General features: G+C 34.9%; 2 protein-coding genes across 2 annotated transcripts; both read left to right on the forward strand.

The window, feature by feature from the left end:
* The first annotated feature begins 6,399 nt into the window (after positions 1-6,399).
* On the forward strand, positions 6,400-11,701 carry LOC125669639 (RNA-binding protein RO60-like). Its single transcript, XM_048904318.2, has 2 exons — positions 6,400-8,381; positions 9,844-11,701. The coding sequence occupies exons 1-2, from the start codon at positions 8,128-8,130 to the stop codon at positions 11,309-11,311; spliced, it is 1,722 nt and encodes a 573-aa protein (XP_048760275.2). The 5' UTR covers positions 6,400-8,127; the 3' UTR covers positions 11,312-11,701.
* A 7,989-nt stretch (positions 11,702-19,690) lies between these two features.
* On the forward strand, positions 19,691-21,517 carry LOC130053787 (uncharacterized). Its single transcript, XM_056161358.1, has 3 exons — positions 19,691-19,946; positions 20,097-20,332; positions 20,968-21,517. The coding sequence occupies exons 1-3, from the start codon at positions 19,789-19,791 to the stop codon at positions 21,417-21,419; spliced, it is 846 nt and encodes a 281-aa protein (XP_056017333.1). The 5' UTR covers positions 19,691-19,788; the 3' UTR covers positions 21,420-21,517.
* Positions 21,518-22,148: the final 631 nt, after the last annotated feature.

A 22,148-nucleotide genomic window follows, 5' to 3' on the forward strand; every position in this document is an offset into this window, starting at 1 on the left:
GGTGTAAATTAAATCGGCAGTAGGCAGAATTTTGTGTTATATATGTATACTGGGATCACCAGGGCCAGTCTTTACTAACTCTACTCTGCATTGTTGCCACCTTAACTTGGTAATGTCAATACATTTGAAGGTGATATGAATCACAAAGGTTGCTTATGACATGACAATTAGTCATGGGCTAGAACCAAGGTCATTTGGCAATGGTCAAGGTTTCGGATGCAAAAATTTAATTATTTTATTAGTCCATTTTATAAAATTCTTTTTTAGATGCAAGCTTCTTCAAATGATTGTCTTAAATTAAATTTGAATTCAGAACATAAAAGGGTTGTTGAATAGATATGTTTATATATAAACTTTATAAAAGAGCAAAATGAGTGAGAAGAGCTGTCAGATTTACAGGTGTTTTGAGTATCAATGTGGTTAAGGAAGTTATACAGATTAAAGGTTACTTAGTTTGGTGCAAATTATTGAGGCGGGTAAAGAAAACAGATTCAGGCAGAGACAAGGAATAAACAATTATAGAGGCGGGTAAAGAAAACAGATTCAGGCACAGACAAGGAATAAACAATTACAGAGGCAGGTAAAGAAAACAGATTCAGGCAGAGACAAGGAATAAACAATTATAGAGGTGGGTAAAGAAAACAGATTCAGGCATAGACAAGGAATAAACAATTATAGAGGCAGGTAAAGAAAACAGATTCAGGCAGAGACAAGGAATAAACAATTATAGAGGTGGGTAAAGAAAACAGATTCAGGCATAGACAAGGAATAAACAATTATAGAGGCGGGTAAAGAAAACAGATTCAGGCAGAGACAAGGAATAAACAATTATAGAGGTGGGTAAAGAAAACAGATTCAGGCAGAGACAAGGAATAAACAATTATAGAGGCGGGTAAAGAAAACAGATTCAGGCAGAGACAAGGAATAAACAATTATAGAGGTGGGTAAAGAAAACAGATTCAGGCAGAGACGAGGAATAAACAATTATAGAGGTGGGTAAAGAAAACAGATTCAGGCAGAGACGAGGAATAAACAATATAGAGGTGGGTAAAGAAAACAGATTCAGGCACAGACAAAGAATAAACAAGCTGCAGCTGTAAATGCTTTACTACAGCTTACTGGTAGCCATGTTTTATCATTTTAGTGATGACAAGACTGTAGCTAAAGGGAGGTGCTAGGGCACAATGCTCCCCACCACATTTAAAAGTAGGGACACAAGTGTGTTTTAGTCCCCCTTTCTATCAAACGTTTTGTTTGTTTGGTGTTGTGTATCCCACACACTAGAGAATTTTTCACTCCTGTAGGGACTAGGTCACCAGGTGTAGGTGAAGTGCCACAAATTTTGATGCATGAAGCTGAAGGCTGTGAGGCTTCTTCATCGTACCAACACTAAAGGTCATGTAGGGTCAAGTCCGAAAAGATCCACGACTTTCACTTCTAATGCCAGTCACTTGGCAAAGGAACAGTCACTACCCAACGCTAAAGGTCTCAAGTTTAAAGCAGTGTTGATCGGGATTCGAACCTACATGAACCTATTGGTCGTGAAGCGAGTGGCCTAACTTTAAAGGGACTGATTCATGATTTCCCCCAAAATTTTGTTTTTCACTTTTAATGATCAAAATCTATTATCTAATGTGTTTAAAAATTTTCACATAAAAATAAGGTTATACATTATCACAGAAGCTCATTTTTGAGAGTTTATTATTTGTTTTGTAAACAAAGATTGTGGTATGTTATTGTTTACGAAATTTTCAAAAGAAATGGATATTAATCTAGGTTTATCATATCTTTCACATTTCAAGCATTCTTTGGGTAAAGTGTGTCATCTAAAAGTTAAAAATTTGTGACTATGCAAAATTAAGATGCTTTTTATTTCACTGGTTTGTTTGTAAACATTAAAAGACTGGAGTCTTTGTTTTCATAACACAGATTTAAGGCTAAAATATTGCTATTATTCTTGCATTCAGAAGGTCAAGATTTTGGCTGTCAAAATTAAATGAGTTATATTTTTAATGTTTGACATCAAAAATGAATTTATTTTTTTTTCAAAAATCGTGAACCAGTCCCTTTAAGAATTTAGCAAACTTTACAATAGAAACTTTTTCTTTATAAACTGCTTGGCTGGAATTTCCCTCCAATAAAGCTGCGAGGCTTCTAGGGGTCCCAAGCACTCTGGCCTGTGGGGCACCTTCCCGTTATATGTGTCTGAGTCGGGAAGCAGCTTGTGTTGAATGAAATTGTCCTGTGTATCAAGTTTAATGGGAGTATACTCTCCTCGAGTGAGGAAAGTTTATAGTGTGTTATAAACCTACAATAGCTGTAATATATTGCATTTAGGGGTATTTTTATTCAAAATCTATAAATTGGGCAAGTTCATATTGACTGTTACACCTGTAACTACATTGTATAAAGTAGCAATAATCGGTTTGGGGGTAAATATTCAGAAGGGGGTGAAACATCTTCACAAGTCAAGGGTTATTGATTCGTTACATCGCACTAACGTTCAATAACCCTTAACTTGTGAAGATGGGGATAGTCCAAAAATTAGCAACTCCTCCCACATTATATTGCTGAAAAGGCGTGGGTAGCTTGAAACGAGACGTGTATCAGTTGCAAAGAACTGCGAATGATAGTATTGTAAAGAACTGCGAATGATAGTATTGTATAGAACTGCGAATGATAGTATTGTTTCGCCGCCTCCCTTCTGGTCAATTTTTAAAAGTCATCATTTTTAAACTAATGATTTTTTATGACAATATAGATATTCATATGAATTTTCATCACCGGCAATGTAATGGTGACGTCTCCATATGAGTGAAAAATTCTCGAGAGGGACGTTAAACAATATACAATCAATCAATCATAAAATTTATTTATTTGACAAAACAAATTAAGAGAGATAACTGTATATATTTTTTAAAACCACGTATTTCACTAGCTATAGAAATTAGAAATCAATGAAAAACGGAATATACCAGTGGCGGATTTAAGGGGGGCGCTGGCGGCGCCCCCTCCCCCCTAAAATTTTCAAATTTAAGGTAAATCGTGGTACCTTATTTAGAAAAATGTACTAAATGATAAGAGAAGCAATACTTTCTTTCACTCCTGGAGAAATAAATGACAAAATCTTTTGATTTCTTGAATTACTTCATTGGGAGAACTTCATTTTTTCCAAAAACCTTAAAATTTGCGTCATTTTATTAAATTCACCTTATAAAAAATGATAGAAAATAGTACAAATGACTAAATAGAAGACATATTTCAAGCCCTATAAAATCTGTGAAATCTAAGGTCTTCTCCCCCTGACCCCCCCCCCAACAGGGCTTCGCCCAGACCCCCTGCCTCATAAAGTGGCGCCCCCGTAACCACAATATTCCTGGATCCGCCACTGAATACACCCCCCCCCCCCCCGTGAAACACAAATTCTTTTTACAGGTATTATAAATTGTCATTTAGCATTCTATACCTTCAAATAAGGTTTCAGACCAAAACACGGCTGAAATAGTCACTCGAATTCTAAATGCTATCAAATTATCTCTCCCCCCCCCTCCCCCCCCCCCCCCCCCCCCCCCCCCCCCCCCCATGCATCGTCAGAAACCACGGTTGGTTACGCTAAGTTCCTCTCTCCATAATGGGTTTCCGATCAACCTTCGATTTCGAGAGATCCAGACTACTGTAGTAATTTTACACATATAGTTAATGATATGGAAATATATCTGAAGATATATGGAGCGCCAAATTAACATAAACTCAAATAATTGAAGATATCTTCAATTATTTGAAGATATCATCAATTCATTTGATCCGCGCAACAATTGAATTAAAGATCTCTTCAAATAATTAATGATATCTTCAATTCTGAATTATTGCGCGCATTAATTGAATTGATGAGAGCATTAATTCTTCAGCTGATTTGATGCGCGCTTTAATTGAATTAATGATCTCTTCAAATGAATTAATGATATCAACAATTGAATTGATGCGCGCTACAATTCAATTGAAGAGAGCAAATAATTGATATAATGCGCGCATTAAATCAATTGATGAGAGCAATAATTGAATTGATGCGCGCATTAATTCATTTGATGAGAGCAATAATTGATTTAATGCGCGCATTAATTCAATTAATTGCTCTCTTCAATTGAATTAATGATATCTTATTAATTCATTTGAAAGAGAGCAATAATTCTTTTAGAGAGAGCAACTATATAATTAAAGATATCTTCAATTCAACATATCCACAATTGAATTAATGATATCTTTAATTGAATTGTTGCTCTCTTTTAAAAGAATTGATGCGCGCATTAATTTCTTATACAAAAGTATTGTAAATGATTTAAAGATATCTTCAATTGAATTAAAGAGATCATCAAGTTATTTATAACGAGCTCTAAGTTAATTATTGCGAGCAATATTTCTACTAAATTGATACTCTCATCAAATGAATTGAAGAGAGCAATATTTGAATTAATGCGCGCATCAAATCTATTATTGCTCTCATTAATTGAATTATTGCGCGCATCAAATGAATTGAAGAGAGCAATAATTGAATGAATGCGCGCATTAAATCAATTATTGCTCTCATTAATTCAATTGATGCGCGCATTAACTCAATTGATGAGAGCAATAATTGAATTGAAGCGCACATTAATTCATTTGATGAGAGCAATAATTGATTTAATGCGCGCATTAATTCAATTAAAGAGAGCAATAATTGAAATTGATGATATCTTCAAATAATTGAAGATATCTTCAATTATTTGAGTTTATGTTAATTTGGCGCTCCATAAAGATAAGCCTACATTTTATGTACAGGTGTAACTACTGTGGGCTGTTTTCCAATTCGTGTCTGGTTATTTTCAGTTTTGTGTAATTACGTCCGTATTTAATCCGGGTTAGAATAGGTCATCAGTACCCCTTGCTTGTCGTAAGAGGCGACTAAATTCGGCGGCCCTTCGGATGAGACCGCAAAAACTTTTATCATTTTTACATTTTTCTAAACAAGAGTTACATTTTAACATGAGCCCCCCCCCCCCTCAAAAAAAAAATCCGCCACTGTAATCTACCATCGCAATGGTCTAAAATCGGCCAAATCGCCGATATATCAGTAAATGACATGATTGACCTTTATTGCATTACTTTGGCTATTTTAGTATTATCCTATATTCGTTAATCATCAAATCAGTATATTTTTAAATTAACTTGTTACAGTAAATTTTCCACTCTCCTGTGATGTCATCAGATTTTGCAAAATCAATGATTTATTAAGATTTATGTACAGGGGCTTCTTATCCATTATGTTTTCAATCTATATAAATATCTAACAGATAGATATTAGATATAGATATTTATATATAGATTGGGAACGTAATGGATAAGAAGCCCCTGTGATTTATGCATGATAGGAACATACATTTTGTTGTATCATTGCTGTGGTGTTTTTCCTTTGATGATCACTGTATTTTTATTTTTGATACACCATGACTTGTGCTCTAACAACCATACTCTATCAAGATCTAGAGCATGTCAGGGTGAATCGACAATCTCAATGACATTTGACCTTACATTGGAGGAGAAACAATATAAACAACATTGGTCAATTTTATTATCAATAAAACAAAATCAAATAAACGTATTGGATATTCCGAGCTGTCTTCTTGTTTTCTTACTTCAACACAAATCGTTGCATCCAGTAATTTAGTTTCTGTGGAAACGAGGGGGTCATTTATATTCGGTCTTTCTTATCGATAGGAAAGACCGAATATAAATAACCCCCTCGTTTCCACAGAAACTACCAGTAATTCATCTTGGTCAAAAGTGGGACATTGTCTCGTGCGGCACGCCACTTGTTGAACGTTTCAATTGCCCATTTAGTATTTTTACGAGTGTTAAGATTTTTTGTGAGTCTATCAAACGCTTCATCATCGGACACCGGTTCAAATCGTTCATTTTTCATCTCGACCTCAGTACTGGAGAAATTTGGCGCACTCAAATCAGTCTCCATCATGTCCAAAATATCTCCTATATCGAAATCCATGAGGTTCAGTTTTTAGTCCCGGTAGATCGAGCGTCATACTTTTTATTTGCAACGAATCTTCAACATGTATTGTATGTAAAACTTATACGGTACCAATTTTGATGCACCAGATGCGCATTTCGACAAATAATGTATCTGATTTTCTATATACGGATTCTGCAAACTGTGAGAGCAAAAATTCCCAGTCATCGTCCATGGTGGTTTATTATTGCTTAAAAAGTGACAATCGTTTTATTCGACCGTATCGGATAAACATGTGATTTCGATAATGAGTTTTGATTGGTCTAAATTTTGGTCACGCAGTTCCTTGTTAGACTACAATTATATAATTAAGGATGATGCAATAATTTCTGAGCGCAATGATACAAAACATTTAGAGCGTGTTTGATTACAACAAAACTGGATTCGGTTTTTGAATCTGGTTTCGTAAACCAACTGCTTGTAATCAAACGCTCAAACCGAAACTGGATTTTAGCAAGATGGCTGTCAGTAATGTAGAATGCTATCCATGGCTTGAGTTTTTGTTTGAGGATGAAGGAATTGACCTTTATATGTATTATTCCCAACCTGTTGTAAATTTCTTTCGATAGCCGGACTGATTTGGGTACGGAACGACCTGTGATTTATTTCTTCTTTTTATTGAATGTTAACCCTAGCTAACGTGTAAATGCGTTTCCATAACCAGTACACATGTATTTACAGGGAACGTCTAGGCCATGTGCGTCTTGTTTTGGTTTTCCGTCTGTTTGGTAATTATATAGGTAAAACTGTCCCAAAATAGCATTCTGTTGTTGACATTTGCACGTACGCAAACTATCTAACAATCTATAAGGATTAACAAATAACAAAACTTCAATAATGAAATGACAAAACTAACGGAACTTTATCGGCCGCCATCTTGAAACCAAAAAATCCAGCCTCAGAGCAGGATTCGCGGTTTCTCGAATCTGGTTCCGGTTTTGCAGAAACAAACGACACGGTTTTCGAATCCGGTTTCGGTTTGCTTGTAATCAAACGCGCTCTTAGAGTAACATTGAACTCGCATTCTCTCACCAGAGGGAGCGTTACACAAGCTTCACATACATTTACATACTATGTTCTGAAGAGCCATCCATTCTAAATATAACTGGAAAATTTATTTTGAACAATATATGACACTGTATTTGTATATAACTGTGTGTTATGTAATCACTTCTTTCTTTACTTGTATATGTATATGTACATTATTTGTATGTATTTTCATGCTGCCCCTTGAGGGCCCTTGATTGGAAATAAAAATATAGCTATATAGCTATATAGGCCCTATTTCATACACGGAACTCAGGGTAGAGAATGCTTGAACTCGTGCATTTCTAAATATTACTTGGAGTCTTTTTGGATATAGTGATTATAAAAATCTTGTTAAAAATAAACTATTTCAAAAGTCTAAATTATAGATGAATAATCAACGACAAGTTTCAAAATATTGTTTTTATTGATTTCTTTATCAAGTCTATTATACAATAGATTTCCTTTATTTTTTACAGAAATTTTGTATATTTTTGTGAAAGAGCAGTTTCATGAAATTGTTAGGTATGCTATTATATCGTCATAACCAGTTTGTATGAAATTTTGATAAGGAAAATTGCAATTTTCTGACGTTGACATATGATTCTGTTTAGGTACGTCTCTCATCTTAAAAAGTGTGATGACCTATATATTTTATTAGTTTTAACTCTAATGAATGGAAATAAATATACACTTTTAAACTTGTATCAGATAAAGCTGCGAGTATGGAGTTACCTTAAATTCGATTCCAATATTTACAATGGTAATAGTCGAAATAAACAAACACAACATCACTATGGATCAATCTTATGAAAATAATAGACATTTTATCAGAATAAATAGGCTAGGTGGTATGACACGCCATATTCTGTAACGTATCACGTGGTATGCAAAGCTATTTACTAAATTTAGTACAGGGGATTTCCAACTTGATCAGCCATAGGTGGAAGTGCGCGTCTTACGACTAGGTGCTGTTTTGTATTGTACAAAACTGTTCCAGGTCCGGATAAAATCGCCTTGGAGATCCACAAAACTGTGAAAAAATGTCGGACGATGAAACAAAAGAAATGGAACTGGACGACGAGGAATGGCGCGGAATCGGGGAACAGGGAGAAGAGCATAAGACTCAAAGCGAAAAAATAGCTCCCTACCAACTGATGAATAACACTGGCGGGTACGTGTACCAAACCGACTACGAGACTCAGATGATGAGATTCCTGTGTATCGGGACCACGGGAGGAACCTACTACACGGGGGAGGCTGAATTGACTAGGGAGAACGCCAAGTGTATTGATAGGTATATAACTAGTGCGTGTGGCCATTTTGTTTTACGGCTTTTCTTCTGTATTCCTAGAAAATAAAGATATATTTATATTCAGCAGAATACCACGGAAAACTAGTTTTGCTTTAAAAAAATTTTCTTATTTTAGTTTCTTATCATTTGGAGTTCTGATTTTTATTGTGATGAATTTGAAATGTCATGGTATACTTTATGGTGCCACTTTATGAGGCAGGGGGTCTGGGGGCCTCTTTGAGGCCGGGCCAGGGGGCGAAGCCCCCGGAAGCTCGTAGATTTTATAGGGCTTGAAATATGTCTCCTATTATTAAAGTAATTTGTACTATTTTCAATCATTTTTAATCAGGTGAAGTTAGTAAAATGACGCACGCAATTTTTTTTTGGAAAAAATTGATTTCTCCCAATAAAGTAATTCCAAGAAATCAAAAGATTTTGTCATTTATTTCTCTGGAAGTGGAAGAAATTATTGCTTCTTTTATCGTTTAGTACATTTTTCTAAACAAGATACCAAATTTTACCTAAATTGGAAAATTTTAGGGGGGTGGGGTGGGGCGCAGCTTGTTTCCTTATTGAACCGGTTAAAAATTAAAAATGAAGTCCGTAATAGCTCCAAGTGACTGAACATTTTTAAACCGTCTGTACTATCACATTCCCCACCATGAACGGTAGTTATAACTAATTACCCAAAAGAGATGGAAGGACCCATAACGATTTAGAGACTCAAATATTAATATTTATCAATATTGATTCATTATAGTACATAAATTATGCTAATAACAAGTCTATAAATATACAAATGTCTTATTATGTCTATTTTTATCTAAATCACATTATCACAGGTGTTTGACGATTGATAATAATTATGTGAATGTGGGTAGTTAGTGGCACCGATGAAAATGACTGTGTTAAATGAAAGTAGAGACGAGTTAAAATGTTCAGTCACTTGGAGCTATTGCGGACTTCATTTTATGAATTGGGGTAAGAAATTCATTTTAGAAATGATATTTTATGCTGCACATTCTATTTGATAGCTTGTTGCAATGCTCAAACACTCTGTGTAGTCGTATAGTGTCAGGGCCCAGCTAAAAGTCAACCAAAAAATAATAGGCATTTTTCCGAGTTCATTTCTGCATATCTTGGGAAGTACATGTGTATACGGAATTTCGGGATGAACTTTGGTAGTAATGTAGATTGATTATGTATGAATAAATTAAAATACAAAGTAGAATTTTATATCAATTAATTTATTGTTTTTACATCGGCTAACTTGGATACCCTATATTTAGAGTTCTATACCTTTACTCTTTATATAGTAAATTCGACCCCAAGCGATACAATTGCCTGTGGTTTTAAGTAAGAATAACAAGAACTAAAACATGTTCAAACGTTTATTAATGACTGGTAAACATGGAGAGAGAAACCAAAATTTAAAATATACAATTACATGATTTTGCTTTATTAGGTTGATAAACAGCGGAAGGGGAACAGACGTGGTGAAGTTGGTTCGAGAGTTCAGTGTTGAGAACCGGGCATGTAAACAGCGGCCCATCCTGTACACACTGGCTCTGTGCTGTCGGTCAAACGATCCTAAGACGAAGGATGCCGGATACAAAGTCCTTTCTGACGTCTGTAGAATCCCAACGCACCTGTTCGAGTTCATCAAGTACTGCGAGGAAGAAAGCGCGGGTACTGGATGGGGGCGAGCGCATCGTCGTGCGATATCTACCTGGTACCTGAATTACGGGAGAAAGGAGGGAGGGGGAAAGTTTCTTGCACTTCATATTACAAAGTATAAGAATCGTTTCGGTTGGAGCCACAAGGACATATTCCGGCTTTGTCATATAAAACCGGAAGAGGAACATCCCGAGATCAAGTACCTAATCATGGCCACCACCAGAGGGAGGAAGAGAGCAGATGAAAGCATAGACATGCAACGAGAGAAAGAAAAGCCGGAATTTAATAATTCAGAACTTAAGAAGACCATGGAGTTTATGGATGCAGTAGCTGAAGCCGAACGTTGTACAGACACGGAAAAAATGAAACGTTTGATTTTGATGCATAATTTGACACGAGAGCACGTTCCAACCGATTTGCTGAAGTCGAAGGAGATTTGGAAAGCCTTGATGAAGCACATGCCGATGACGGCAATGATAAGGAATCTTGGGAAAATGTCTCACTTAGAACTTCTGGAGTCCGGGAGTTTTGAGGAGGAACTGACCATTCAGAAACTGACGAACCAGGAGTTACTCAGGCGTGGGAAGATTCATCCATTCACCCTGCTGGTGGCGCTGAACCAGTACAAAAAAGGTCACGGGGAACTGGGCAAAATGAAATGGAAGCCGAATGACAAGGTGGCTAAATCCTTGGAAGATGCTTTTTACCTGTCGTTTAAGTATGTTAAGCCGACAGGAAAACGATTCTGTTTGGCAGTTGACGTCAGTGGGTCCATGAATGTTCCTGTAATGGGCACCCCAACCATTTCAGCGCGTGACGCCGCAGCAGCCATGATGATGGTGACAGCTCGTACGGAAGAGAACTTCGAAGTGGTGGCTTTTTCGGGTGGACTTACTCCTCTAAATATCAAATCCACGGACAAATTGGACAACGTTTTGGACAAATGCGCCTCGCTCCCGTTCTGCGGTACGGACTGTTCGCGTCCAATGATCTATGCAATGGAACGCAAGAAGAAATTTGATGTCTTCGTCGTGTACACAGATTCAGAGACCTACTTTGGACAGACGCATCCTTCGCAAGCCCTCGTGAATTACCGTAAGATGTCGGGTATTTCTGACGCCCGCCTGATCGTCTGCGGCATGGCCAGCAACAGATTCACGATTGCCGATCCTAATGACCCTATGATGATGGATGTCGTCGGATTCGATACTAATGCGCCACAGGCAATCCACGAATTTGTGATGGGACATATCTAAAGGTTTTATTCATCTTGAGTAAACCAAATTCCAAGAAATTTTGAAACTATATAGACTTCTTGAAGAGGATTTTGTGTATATTTCATAACGTTTACATTTCGTTTAGAGTTCATTTGGTAAAAATAATTCATTAGTGTCGGTGGCCATATAATTGGTTGTTTGGTGTTTTTTTTCTCATGCAGAGAGAAGCGTGGGGATCGTCTTGATGAACTTTGAATGGTTGCCTGCAAATACAATTATCATTATCTGCGTTTCCTTATTTACATACATGTATTTGTATTTTCATTGATTTTACATTCATACCTTTACGACATTTTCTTTAATGAAGATTTGGTGTAATTTATAAAATACATTTATTATGTTGAAGATTTAATAAAATTGATTAATTAGTCTCGATGATTTGAATAAAGTGCAGCTAATTATTTCAAAGTGCGCGAAGTAAACACCGAGGAACATAACGTTATCCTGATTCCAATATTATCTATACATATATAAAATAATAGTCAATATTGTAATGCTGAATGATATATTCATCAAGATAAAATAATATTGTTGTGAACATTAATAGGTTGTGTACACTTTTTTAAATATTACAAATCAGCCTCCGAGAGATGAATCCTTGGTCAATATAGACTGGTATGCTCTTTAAATATCGATCGAAGAGTATTTCTGTCTGTATAATAAGTTGACACATTTTCAACTTGATTTCCTCTTCGAACAACCCGTGGGGATCCGGGTTAGGATAGGTTCTCAGTACCCCTCACGGGATAATTATGATAAGAAAAAACAGTAATATTAAAGGAATCACTATTAGAAATACTGAAAGAAAAAAAATATCTCGGTTGGCAGATGATGCATCATTTATACTTTACGGTAGTAGAGAATCTCTCCTAGAAACTGTAAGGACACAACAAGTTTTCTGAACTATCAGGTTTATGTTTTAACGGCTTCAAAACTCGTGCAGTCTGGATAGGTACTAAGAGATTTAGTCAAGGAATTCTATATTCAACTCTTAATTTTTCTTGGGGTATTACTCGGAATTCACTTTAATGTAGACTTGCAAAAGATTCCAAAAATAAATTTTGAACGAAAGTTGATACAGATGAAGGCAGTTATCAGCCAGTGGAGCAAAAGATACCTAACACCAATAGGAAGGATAAATGTACTTAAAACTTTGGTGCTATCTCTTCTAAATCATATTCTGATGTCTATTCCTAATCTTGTTAAGAATTATAGAAAATCTCTTTTACTCCATTGTATGGAATGGTCCTAGCCACCGCATTAGAAAGATATTACAAAAACATATAAAAATGGTGGTTTACCAATGATTAATATAAAAGCCTTTATTGCATCTTCAAAACTTTTTTGGATGAGACAATTAATCTTTACAGATAAAGACTTTGAACTTTTCATTCTTAAGCTTGATTTGACAAAATTAACTACATGTGGAATAGATTATAAGATCAGATAAATTTATTCCAATTTTGGGCCCAGAGGGCATAACAGTAAGACAGTTTATAAAGAAGAAAATTCAAAAAAGAAAGTTTACAACATTAATTGCAGGTTACATAGACTGCAAACTGCATGTGGTAGCAGCATGTTGGGGAAACAAGTACATACATATATGAATTGCTAATAATGTGTATACACAAGTAAATGGACAGTATCAGTATTATACCAACATATGAATAATAAACTATAATGATTTTTGCAGTTTTAAAGCATCACTTCTTTTTCTGAAAGTTTGCACTAAATTTTCACTCAATTTGACAATTACTGGTCTGTCTTCGTTAATCATCAACCAAGTAAATTTGTCCTTATTTGTTAGATAGATAAAATTTTTGTTGAGCTTGTATATACCATTAAAAAACATATTTCTCTCTTCAACATAGAATGGACAATCAGTAAGGAAATGAAATTCATCTTCAACACAATTAAGGTTACATAATTCACATATTCTTTTGTTTCTTTCTAAAGAAATCTTCTGGCCAGAATTGGTTTTTGTAAATTCATATCTTCCTCTTTCAATTCGAAGGTCATGTGCACTAATTCGAAATCTACATAGAGTTTTTCTTAATTCTAGGGATTCCAAAAAACTATGAACTTTCCATAGTAAAGTTTTTACATGTCTCCGTGTGTGCTTTACTTCACTGAATAGCCTTGTAAAAAGAATCATGAACTTCCATCATACATTTGTAACTCCTTAATTGTAACTACGTGGTCGCATACATTACATTAAAAGAATAAGGGCTCAAATATTTCTGTGTTTATGACACTAAATTAAACACACTACCCTGTATTTAAAAAAACAACAACAACATATTGCTGAAGAGATTATTGAAAAATCTGTAATTTACTTCATAAGTAATTGAAATCAAAGTATATTTCGCATTGATAAGTGAAAATGAGCCCCTCATGTTCAATAAGAAATTTTAAATAGCAAACGTACATTATACCTACAATTTAAATGGAGAGTGTGATCAGAATGTTAAAACTACGTGTACAGTTACAGGGGAAAAAAGATTTTTATCTTACAGACCCACCACATCATTTTGACTTAGATGTTAGCGGAAACAAAACAATTGATATTTTTTGGCCTAAACAAATCAGAATACATAAATACATATATACTATTTGTGCATGTATCTGTTTTCACTGTAAAAAAAAAAATACCACAAAAAAAAACAAAAACGGGGGGTGGGCATTCGAAAATGACCCCCCCCCCCTTTTTCCTTGTATTGACACCTCAGCAAGACTAAATATCAGTTTGAACTGCTTTTTAGTAGTACAATCGAGATATTTAAATACTTTTGTATGACTGCACTTCTCATTATTTCAAGATAATCGCCGGTTATGTCATTTTTACGTAGTGCATTGATGATATGTATATAGAAAAAGACATATAGCTGTGGTGACCTTATTAGTGTGCACTTAACGCCGGATTGACAAGAGTCTAGAACTTTCATACACAAAGGGAAAGGCAACCCTAACCACATTGTTGATATTATGAATAAAGTATTACTTACTGATATCGTAAATGACAGTCTTAAACAACAAAAAGCCCTGCTTAACTATTAAATCAATAGATAATCTATCATATATTTTGAATTACCCGCCGCTAAGAGAGCAGCCATTGACATTTGATTATGACGTCACACCGACGGCTCCGGTTTATTTCATCAGCAGCACTGTAAACATGACAAGTCATGAACAATTAAGTTTGGAGACGTATAAAGAGCCCGTTCTCATGCAAGAAAAGACGTACGGTCGAGTCGCAGACCAGGCAGACAGTACATGTTTTTTCATACAAATGTCTCGAACCACAACTTGTCATTACGCAAATGATGGATCCACAGTGTACATAGTCTTTTCTTTTCAGATGACTAGTTTGGGTTAGGAATTTCGGGGGGGGGGGGACCTTATTCACATCTCCCTTTCGCATTAGTGTAATTAACTGCTTGACAGGAAAACATCAACCTATTTATTCGTAAAATCTTCCACATGCATCAAAACCGGAACAGACGGTGTGACGTCAAAATTATTGATTTTTGTGGTCTTGAATACAAAAGAGTTCCACATCATGGCAGTCTCTATAAATGGCGGGAATTTCAATTTTTAACGTTTTCAAATTAGTACTGAAGTTTATCCAGGCCGTATTCCAACAGAATAGTATGACAAATCTTTATCATATAATTAATCCTATCATTTATCCTGTAAAAATGTTTAAGGTTGCCTTTCCCTTTAAATGCCGTAAATTTAATTTAAAACCTACTTTCGTGTTCGATAAAACTACCCTGCAATAGCAAAAGTGAGAGTACAGTGGCGGATCTAAGCCAGTTCTTTTTTTCTTTTTCTTCTTTTTAATGACAACTTGATATAATATGGAGTAAATCAGTTGTTTATCGATGCTTGATTTTGATCTTACAGAAGGAATACATTTTGATGATTTTTTAATAAATGAAATATGCCTGTTCGTTTCCGTGGTTTTAGTCTTGAATCCGCCTTATGCAAATTTCCAGAACGAGGCATTACATCGGTACTGACTAAAACCCGGTCTCGGTCCCGGTCTTCGGTCTCGGTCCCGTGACTAAAACCCGGTCTTCGGTCCTGGTCAGAGATTTTTTTATTCGATGAAAACAGAATACATCAGAATATTTTAGCCCCAATTTCTCGTTAATTTAGATATGACATATCATGCCTGCATTCTGATAGTTGATTGATAATATTATTGTCGTCTTTCGTAAAATAAAATGTGAAAACTCCGGGACCGGTGGGACCGAGAAGTAAAAACAGTGCTAAAAGCCGGTCCCGGTCTCGATATTTTTTATTTTTCTAAATATCCGCTTTAATCTACCTTTATATTAAAAAATATAAGAGTGTTATATTCAATGACATTCCTTTGTATGCACATGTATGTTTCTGATTTATTGTATGTTTGTGTTTTATTCCAATTTTCCTTTTTATGTCAAAATCGAACTCAACTACGTGATTTTTTTTCTCCCAAATGAACGCGTTATATTACGTTTTCATAAAAAGATAAGGATGTAGAAGAGAAATAATATATATGTAACACCTGACCACACGATTGATAAAATTTTCAAATTCAATGTTGGTGTATTCCGAACCGGGTCTCTGTATATGTACATGTATACGCGGGTTACTATTCTCTCTCTCTCTCTCTCTCTCTCTCTCTCTCTCTCATTGAATAATACTGATACTGTCCATCTACTTTTATATATACATGATTAGAAATTCATATATGTATGTACTTGTTTCCCCAACATGCTGCATCCACATGCAGTTTGTAGTCTATGTAACCTGTAGTTAATGTTGTAAACTTTCTTTCTTTTTTGAATTTCCTTCTTTATAAACTGTCTTACTGTTATGCCCTCTGGGCCCAAAATTGGAATAAACTTATCTTATCTGTAAAACAAACATTGCACACAGCTTTTCGTATTAGAGCTTACACAATTCTATAGTCGAGGTTAAAGAATGCAGTATCATTATATCCGAGGATTTATTGTGAAACATTTTAAGTATCTGGGCGTTTTCTTATCGAGACCTGGATCCTTCAATGAAACCAAACACTTTTTAGCAAAAGAAGGCAACAAAAGGTATGTACGGAATCTTTAAAAAGGCGCGAAATCTAAATCTATCGATTACTGACCAATTGTATTTGTTTGATAAAATTATCATGCCAATATGTTGTTATATGGATGCGAAATATGGGATTTTAAAATTTTGTAAAATTATGTTGAATCTGAAGCAAAGTACGCCAAGAATTATGATATATAGAGAAATGGGCAGATACCCATTAGATATCTTTATCAAAACCAGAATTATAAATTGGACCAATGTTGTCAATGGGAAAGAAAGAAAATTGCCATTTAAATGGTATCGAAATGAAATGGATAGAAAAAATTGTTAAAAGCATTATCGATGATTGCGGCTTAAGTATTATATGGATATTCCAACATGTTCAAAACAAAAGGTGACTTGTAAATTCATTAAAACAAAAATTATATGATCAATTCCAGCAGTAATAATCGTCAGAATGTAATAATTGCAGCAAAGGTAAAATTTACAACTTGTTTACAAATTTTGAATTTTATCGTGTCAAATTTGGATATTTATAGAATACGTAAATTTGTAAGATTCAGAATGACAAATCACCGCTTACCAATAGAAACTGGGAGATGGTTTAGTATTCCCACAGCAGATAGAAAATGTAATTTGTGTTATTCCGAAATAGGCGACAAATTTCATTACATTTTTTGATGTGAAAATTTAAAATACTTTCCAAAAATGTACTTACCGCAAAACTTTTACCATAGACCAAATACATGTACATGTATTTGAAAATTTCACAATTTATTTTCTACGAATTTGATATTGTTGTTGAATTTATCTAGATTTATTGAAACTATAAATGAGGTGGTCAACCCTCGAAGTTGAAGTCATTTTACCAATTATATTCTGTAATATTCATTATTATATATGTACCTCAATTCGCATATATATATATATATATATATATATATATATATATATATATATATATTAGTGTGATGGTCTATGTATTTCTCCATGTCATGTTGATTGACTTATGAGAATAATTGAATTGAATTGAATTGAGGTTGAAAACTGATGATATTCGTACTCAGTGCACACAATGAGTCCTAACTTGGCCAAAACTTATACAATCCCCTGTATACATGAACATACAAAATCATCTCTTCTCCTAAATGTATAAACATGAATAATTAATTAGTGTCACACAATGTATTAATAAATGTGAATTTATTTGATTTAGATTTCAATTTTTGATCAGTTATTCTCTATGCAAATACATAACTAATTTAAAGATAAAAAAGATTCTTAACTTGATATATTACATTTATGTTTCTGTAATTATAGTTTGTAAATGGAGTGGGTAAATTTCAATTAAATAAAAAGAGAGATGTAGGTATTTCATTTATAAAAGTGGATTAATTTTAAGAAAAGACTTATTAAAAATATTTACTGTGTGATGTACCGCTTAAGGTGGGTCCTTAGTCCTGGATTTTTGGGGTTTAGGTAGCATTTTTTTGTTTGGAATCAATAGATTAACATTCAGAGTAATGAGAAAAGGCAAATTAGTTAAAGATTTCCATATTTATTTTCATTACAGACACTACTGAAGTAGTGTACCCCTATGTAAATTTTTATGAAATTCATTGGAAACAGTTATCTGTTGTTATTTTAAAATAAAAACCAAAAAAAATAATTTAAATTGCATTTATTTATCAGGAAACATGTCAATAACTAAAACACATGTCATTTTCAATATGTTCATTAAGTTTTAGTATAATAAGTGCAAAATTATTGAATTAAACTTATTCTCCAAAATGTTAAAAAACAAACAAATATAGACACAATTTCCTTATAGCATGGTTTACATATCATTTTTTCTGTTTATATTAGTAGATGTACATCTGTTATAGTTATTTATGGGAAAAAATCCATACCTTTCCTTAACATTTTCAAATCTATAGCTTCCAGAGTATGTATACCCCCATAAAAAAACCTAAGTCTGGCACCATACAGCTGAGCTATTCAAAACCGCTCATGGATTAAAATTTTATGTAATTTCATGAAAAGACACAGATAATAATTCCTTATCACCTTGGAAATATGTTTGTGAAAATATAGGAAATCTATTGCATAATGGACTTGATAAATAATTTAATGAAAACAGAGTTATTGTCCTTGGATTCAATATTTTGAAACACATAATTGACTATTCAGATATAACTAAGACTTTTTAAATATTTTATGGCTAACAATTTTTTTTACAATAACTATTGAAAAAGACTCCAACAAAATTTATGTTCCAGTCATTAAATTATTGACTTTGCAAAATCTTATGACGTCACAGGAGTGTGGAACTACAGTATAGTAGGGATGATTTTTTTGTGTCGACCTAGTAAACAGACAGAAATATTAACTTGTTGGGTATTTTTTTTAATCTTTAACAATTGAACGTGAACAAATAAGTTTAAGGAATTTTTAATACTTTTTTCATTTATGACTCTGTGGAGCATTCCATTAGTTATCCGAGTTAATCGAGCTAGGCTACTTCATTACTTCAACAGTGTAAGGAGAGTTACCCAGGGCTGTGTTAGATACAGGTTTTGAAGGAATTCCCTTCCCCCTTAATTAATTTTGCCTGGATAACTTGTCATGAAGAATTTACTCCCATGTAACGAAAGTTATATTTTGAATTAATTTTAAAGTAATAATCAAAATAAAGAAAAGAAATCGAGTTTTAAAAGTGCACATTTTGTTTGAATTGTGACATGTTTTTTCTTTCTCCGCATATAGAAATACAACTTGCATTTTGATATCATTCTATTAAGCATGGCTTCAGCCATTTGTATGTTTTTGGAAATCGTCTTCAAGCTACAAGGAATTTTTTTTAAAAAACTTAATAGTATATATTCAAATATTCACTAAACGTTGCCCATGCATGATTATATTGGCAGAGAAAAAGAAATATTGTATAACAAACAGCAAAACTAGCAAGTTTCTGTATCAATCCCAAAAACAATCACACAAAGGCATACACGTTGATCTTTTAATTTGATTTTTCAGATAACACCAGATCTTGTCCATTTGATGACTGATGACGAACTAAGTAGCTATTTACCAGTACACGGAGATAGATTACGCTTGAGAAAATATCTTAAACAGGAACCGGGCAAAACGAAGAGACAGCTTTTGCAAATTCTTCACGAAAAACTCGATAACGCGAAAAGGGGCAAAAAGAAAAAAGAAAACCCATCGTTGTCTGAAGAAGAGGAAAACCTGCGGCGCCAGTTTGGTAACAGGAATGCTGTTAAAGGCACTTGCGTCATAGAACTTGGTTGGATTCATAAAGCCCACTAAGAACAAGGCAGGTGCGTTCCAGAACTGGTGGCGGAACAAAAAAAATTTGTATGAGGAAAGATTCAGCGAAAAATGATATTTTTCGAGAGGCATTGCGACTTTTCTTCCCAAACGGCGAAAGCCAAAAAGGAAACTTAAGCGATTTTAAAACGGATCTATGGGACTTTTCCGAAAGAGTAGCGAAAGAATCCATGACAATACAAGAAATGTATGACACTACAAAATTGCCAATGCTGAGATTTTACTAAGCGACGTCTCCAAATGTTCCCGAAGATCCACTACCCAAGAAGGATGATGTCCTTGCAACAGCAAATGTTCCCTCAGACCCATTGCCCCAGAGAGATGATGTCCTCACAAGAGCTATGACAATAAGTGGTCTCGAAGAACTTCCTGATATTGAGAAGGACGAATTTGAACATTTTGAAGCTCCTGGCCTCCCTGAAAGGATGGCCGTGGCGGAAATGGATGATCTTGGTGGGGATGATCTACCTGAGCTTTTCTCTGATACAGAAACACGGAATGTACAAGCTGAGCCTAGAGCCTACAGAAAATGTAGATGTGAAGGATATCCAAATACGGGTACACAGAGGACAAGTAATGAAAGATTTGATCGAGGCATTTTAAAGATATAGAACTGAAAAACGTTATTATCTCTTTCGAAATGGTTTTGCCAAATGGTAATGTGGAGATCACAGAAGATGGTGGAGGCGTTACTAGGAACGTTTTATCAGAATTTTGGAGCACTTTTTTTTTTATCAGTGTACTCTGGGGACGGAAGCCAAAGTACCTTGCCTCCGACATGACTTTAGGGAAAATGAATGGGCAGCCATAGGGAAAATATTGTCCTTTGGGTGGCAAGTACAGCGATATTTTCCAGTTAATTTAGCCCGGCCTTTTGTTGAGCAGTGTCTTTATGGAAAGGTGTCATCGTCACTGCAGGAAGCTTTCTACAGCTATATTCCATCGTCAGAAACTACTTTGCTGAAGGCTGCCATGAGCAACTTTGAAGAGGTTGATGCTGATGAACTGCTAGATGTCATGATGTTTCATGATTGTCGGAAAATACCGACAAAGCAGACCTTATATAGAGCAAGGTGAAGATAACGAACAGTGATCAATCTCATAACTCCTACAAGCAATACAAAATAGATAGTTGGGCAAACACGGACCCCTGGACACACCAGAGGTGGGATCAGGTGCCTAGGAGGAGTAAGCATCCCCTTATATAGAGGAAATGGCACATAAGGAAATCATCCAAGCCCCAATGTTTGTTTGCGACTGTTTCCATCCCGTCGTGAAAAATCTCATGAATTCAGATGAACTGGAGAAAGCGTATAATAAACTGACCCCGACAGGAAGAGGCGTGATACGTATCATGTTCTCCCCTGAAAACATGTCTGCGGATGAATTAAGCACAGCTAATCACCTGAAACGATTTGTTAAAGAACTCACCTCCGACAAATTGAAAAGGTTTCTTAGATTTTGTACGGGATCGGATCTTGTAGCGGTTGACAAGATTACTGTCAATTTCGTGAATGTGACCGGTTTAGCCAGGCGCCCAGTGGCCCACACTTGCGGCTGCCTCTTGGAACTTTCAAAGACATTTTTCAGTTTCCCCCAATTTCGCTCTGAGTTTAACTCTGTTCTAGATTCGAATTATTGGGAAATGGACTTTATCTAAACGCGGAATGATCTATTGTTTCTGTCATACGATGATCCGTTGATTGTTTATGTGACATTTTGATATGTCAAAGAGCATTCTGATAGTCAGTGACATAGGAGATACGTACACATCCTTTTTTCTTTGAAATAATAATGTTGATAGTTTCAAACTCGACAATTCATTTTGACATTTCTAAACAATTGTTTAAATCAATATTTTTCAGATGTGTTGCAAATAACATTTTCTTTTATTTGAACTGTTTATTGAATATCAATATGTTGGTTGAATTTTAGGGGTGTGTGTGTGTGTGGAGGGGGGGTGGAGGTGCTGTCATTTGTTTCTTTTTAGGGTTTAAAAGCGATTGTTTTGTAATCTAATTTTGATATAAATGTTAGATAAACAATGAATCTAATAAAATCTTGTCTGTAGTTATATCAAGCAATCGTATACAAGTTGTATGGAACTTAACCTTATCCTACGGACTGGCGATAGAAAAGAGGGCTTGTGAATTTTTAGGAGCAAAATTTGTCCACAATTTATGGGCACACTTGATTTATCTACACCTTTCAATTTTCCTAATGAAGTGCTGTAGTGTAGACATTTGATGTACAACGTTGAACGGTGTAATTCTAAGTCCAGTATGGGAGGAGAAAGGTAAACAATACATTACACACACTTGGACTTTCAAACTCGGCACATTGTAATAAGTAGAGGTTTGACCTGAAACATTTATAAATACTAGAAGCG

Source organism: Ostrea edulis, chromosome 4, assembly GCF_947568905.1.
Source record: "Ostrea edulis chromosome 4, xbOstEdul1.1, whole genome shotgun sequence".
NCBI lineage: Eukaryota > Metazoa > Mollusca > Bivalvia > Ostreida > Ostreidae > Ostrea > Ostrea edulis.

Bases quoted from the DNA above. Each gene is read 5' to 3' on its own strand.
- LOC130053787 (XM_056161358.1), top strand. From the start codon at position 19,789: ATGAGGAAAGATTCAGCGAAAAATGATATTTTTCGAGAGGCATTGCGA. The intron at 19,947-20,096 runs GTATGACACTAC...TGTCCTCACAAG, and splicing joins TCCATGACAATACAAGAAAT to AGCTATGACAATAAGTGGTC. The intron at 20,333-20,967 runs GTAATGAAAGAT...CCCCTTATATAG, and splicing joins TACGGGTACACAGAGGACAA to AGGAAATGGCACATAAGGAA.
- LOC125669639 (XM_048904318.2), top strand. From the start codon at position 8,128: ATGTCGGACGATGAAACAAAAGAAATGGAACTGGACGACGAGGAATGG. The intron at 8,382-9,843 runs GTATATAACTAG...TTGCTTTATTAG, and splicing joins AACGCCAAGTGTATTGATAG to GTTGATAAACAGCGGAAGGG.